Consider the following 3,638-nt stretch of genomic DNA (forward strand, 5'->3'; position numbering starts at 1 on the left):
CCCTGGGTCAGAGGGCAGCTCAATTAACCTCCGAGGGACTAACTTCATACACTAGCAATTTGAGAACATAAATGTCCCTAAAATGCCCTCATAACTCTAAAAATTGCAACACCATGCTCCCATCTCTTACCTCTTCAGATGGCTGTGTTGCTTCCCTTGAGGTACAACCCCTCCCTCCAAATAAATAAGGGAGGGGATAAAAAGCTGAAAAGTCTGTTCCCATCTAGAAAACACTCAGAAATACTAACCACTATGTATGCAACAAATTCATTTTTAAGCATATCTCGGCAATGTTAGAAGGCCTGAATTTAAATTTCTCATTTAAGACCTTTAAATAGGGTAAGAGATAAGAGAAGAAATGAAGAAAGCAAAGTTCTAAATCTATCACTCTGGCCTGATAGTTAGTCAACTTTTCAATAAACGAATGTATAATAACAGCAACCATGTATTAATATCTACTGCATGCCTGACAACAGGCTAAGATTTTAATCTCTTATATCTCACAATACTCCTGTGGCATAGACACTGTTACCCCGATTTTACAGATAAGGGCAGGAAATGGAGACACGAGGAGGTGGCCCAGAGCCTCACTTCTGCTAAGGGGGTTCTGGAATTTAGCAGCAGCTGCGTCAGATCCCAAAGCACATGTTTGAAAACCAGCGGAGGCAGAAGGAACAGCACTATTAAGTAAAGCCCAGAGGATCCCCAGACTTGCTGCTTGTCGCTCTCCTCCTCTTGCTCTGTACTTACCAGCCTTCAGCCAGCGGGTTAAAGTTGAGACCCGGCGAGAGCCCTGGTGAGCTGTGAGCTGATCAAAGTGATGTCAAGGAGGGAGCCCGGCAAGGCAGGCAAAGCCCCAAATGGTCCGTGAATGGAGGAGCAGCTGCTCAGCCTCTGTTTGCCGTTTCGTACCCAGAGGATTAAATATTTCATACCAGGATTTCTTTGACCTCAGTATTGGCATTTTGGACCAGATCATGCTTTGTTGTAGGGGCTGTGCTGTTCACTGTAGAATGAACATCCCTAGCCTCCATCCACGAGCTGCCAGTAGCAGCCTCCCCCTGCCGCCTCAGTTGTGATACCAAAAATGCCTCTAGACCTTGCCAAGTGTCCCCTGGAAAGCAAAAGCATCGCTGGTTGAGAACCAAGGATTTATACCAGAAATAAGGAAGCCCTGCCCTGGCTGCTCGGAAACCCATATGTTAAAAAGAAAAAGCAACCCCAGGATATTGCCTGTTTTAAAGCCCTCACCTCCACTGCCACCCCAAACAAGCCCCACTGTGTCTGTCCACCTTCATTCTCCTTCCTGTCCCCTAGCGCCAGCATAGGTGGTCTCTTCTGTGTCCTACGATCCCCTAGCTTATCTGTCACCACGGACCTTTGGCAGGTGCAGATCCTCCCAACCCTGCTGCCTGTTGGAATCTTATCTCTCCTTCAGGGGTTAGCCCCTCCTCCTCGGGAAGCCTGTCTCCCCAGTCTGCAGTGTCCTGCACCCCACCACTGGTCCTGCCCTCCTTTGTGATGCTGCCTGCGTGCTGGGCATTCTGGAGAGCAGAGGTCCAGTCACAGACTCCCCGGGTGCTCCCCACATGCCCTGCACACTGCTAGGAGGACAGGCCATGCCAGTGGCAGGAACTCTGCAAACTGAGCCCTTAACCACTCTCAGGTGTTAAGCCCTGTTGACTTCCTTCCTACCTGTGCCTTATGGTCCAAGGTTGGCCCTGGTGGAGCCCAGGCACATATGTGTCAACCTTAATTAAGTCGTTTCTCCCTCCTGCAGGCTCCCTGGCCATGAAGGTCTGCAGGAAGGACTCCTTAGCCATCAAACTCAGCAACAGGCCCTCCAAGCGAGAGCTAGAAGAAAAGAACATCCTTCCCAGGCAGACGGATGAAGAGCGGCTGGAGCTGAGGCAACAGATCGGCACCAAGCTCACCAGGTAGGATGGCAGCACCCTCTGTCCTCCCGACAGCGGGCCACCGGCTCTCCAGACTGTAGTAGAATTCAGTCTCCACCCGCAATTCAGTCCGTGGTGTCTTTTGAGTAACTTACTGCAGAAAGAGCCAATGGAAAACATCTCATTTTGTCTCGAGGGTTGCTTCTGCAGTTCCCTCTCCTTCACTCATCCAAATCTTAGAAATTGCACTTGATTCAAACTTCAAAGAGAAACTGATAGGTTTCCAGGGAAAATAACCATCTATAGAAAATCTCTATCACTCGATAGAATTGAAAACCTATGTATAGATGAGCTGTGGTTTGGTTAAGCCCAAAGTGATCAGATAAACACACTCTCTGCCATCCTGTTAAGTGGTTGGTAGTGATGCCTCATTACCACACTGGGATTCTTCCTGAGTGATTGCCCTTTATGTATGGATACTACTGACATAGGCGTAGCTTTATGCTATATTAATATGTTAAACACCTGTGTATGTGTTTGTAATCTAGGGCATGTTTGTATGGTATTTGGTAACATTTGTTGAGCGCATATTATTGGCCAGCATTGTTTAAACATTTTACATGTATTAACTCATTTAATCTTGGAGCCTTTCTATGAGATAGACGTTTGTATGCCCATTTTACAAGTGAGAACGCCAGGCATAGAGAACTTTAGTTACCTCGCATAATATCTCGCAGCACAACTCCAGAGTGCTCCCACCTGGGCCCTAACTTTATACCAGGCACTGCGCCGAGTGTTTGGATGTAACACGTAGAAGGCTACTGGGGCCTCATCCTGCCTCTCCCTCTTACTGGCTGTATAGCCTTCAGTAAGGCACTCATTCTCCTTGCCTGTGTTTCTGCATTTGTAAAACAGTGAGTTGTGAAAATTAAACAAGTTAATATAAATATTTAAAACAGTGTCTGGCCCATAGCAAGCACTCAGTTATCTGTTGTCGTCATCACCCTCACATTGTACAAGTAAGAAAGGTGGTACCTAAAGAGGTTACGTAGGCATAGGTGTCATCCCCTGGTGTGCTGGTGTCTTGCCTCCCACCTGATTAATTTTGTTTCTTAAGGGCAGCTTCTTTCTCATACGTAACTTGGTCTTCAACTGGAGGATGATATGGTGATGGTTCAAGGCTGGGTAAAATAGTCGACACTGATAGATGATGACCTAGTGTTATGCAGTCTTCAGAGTCAGAGAATCAAGATGTCTAACCACCTGCTATCCACACACACACTTTCTCTCACTGAATGGAGTAACATGGCCACAATGTGGTTGTCCAGATCTCTGTTCATACCCCAGTGATAGCTGCCACTCTCTAGAGTTCCCATCCCATTGTCGGAAAGCCTGATTGTTAAATAGTCTTCCTTCTGTTGAACTGAAATTACTGTCCATGCAACTCCCACCCACTGTTCTTATTCTATTTTTTGCAGCCTCATCCCTCTTAACAAGACATGTTTTAGAGGACTTGGAGACAATGATCCTGGTCTTCCCAGTTCTCTTCTCCCAGGCTACTTGTAACCAGATCTTATCTCATGAGTGGGTATGGTTCTGGGCTGCTTCCTGACGCAGCTTGTTCACGTTCGCACATTATCCTTTGGGGGATTAGGAAAAAGAGAAGGAGCAGGTCCTCGAACCAGCCCTCCTTCCCAAAGTTCAGCTCCACTCCTCCTCCCCTGAGCATGGGCATCCCTTATC

At 47.2% G+C, this 3,638-nt stretch overlaps 1 protein-coding gene across 2 annotated transcripts in view; it reads left to right on the plus strand.

Annotated features, from left to right (window-relative positions):
• Positions 1 to 3,638, plus strand: part of PHACTR1 (phosphatase and actin regulator 1) — a 561,725-nt gene that overhangs the window by 515,156 nt on the left and 42,931 nt on the right. For both annotated transcript variants that reach the window (XM_012653162.1, XM_012653161.1), the window contains one exon: positions 1,781 to 1,937. In XM_012653162.1, the coding sequence (XP_012508616.1) occupies positions 1,781 to 1,937 (157 nt within the window). The remainder of the gene's footprint in view (positions 1 to 1,780; positions 1,938 to 3,638) is intronic.

This window comes from Propithecus coquereli, unplaced genomic scaffold, assembly GCF_000956105.1.
Source record: "Propithecus coquereli isolate 6110/MARCELLA unplaced genomic scaffold, Pcoq_1.0 Scaffold416, whole genome shotgun sequence".
Taxonomy (NCBI): Eukaryota; Metazoa; Chordata; class Mammalia; order Primates; family Indriidae; genus Propithecus; species Propithecus coquereli.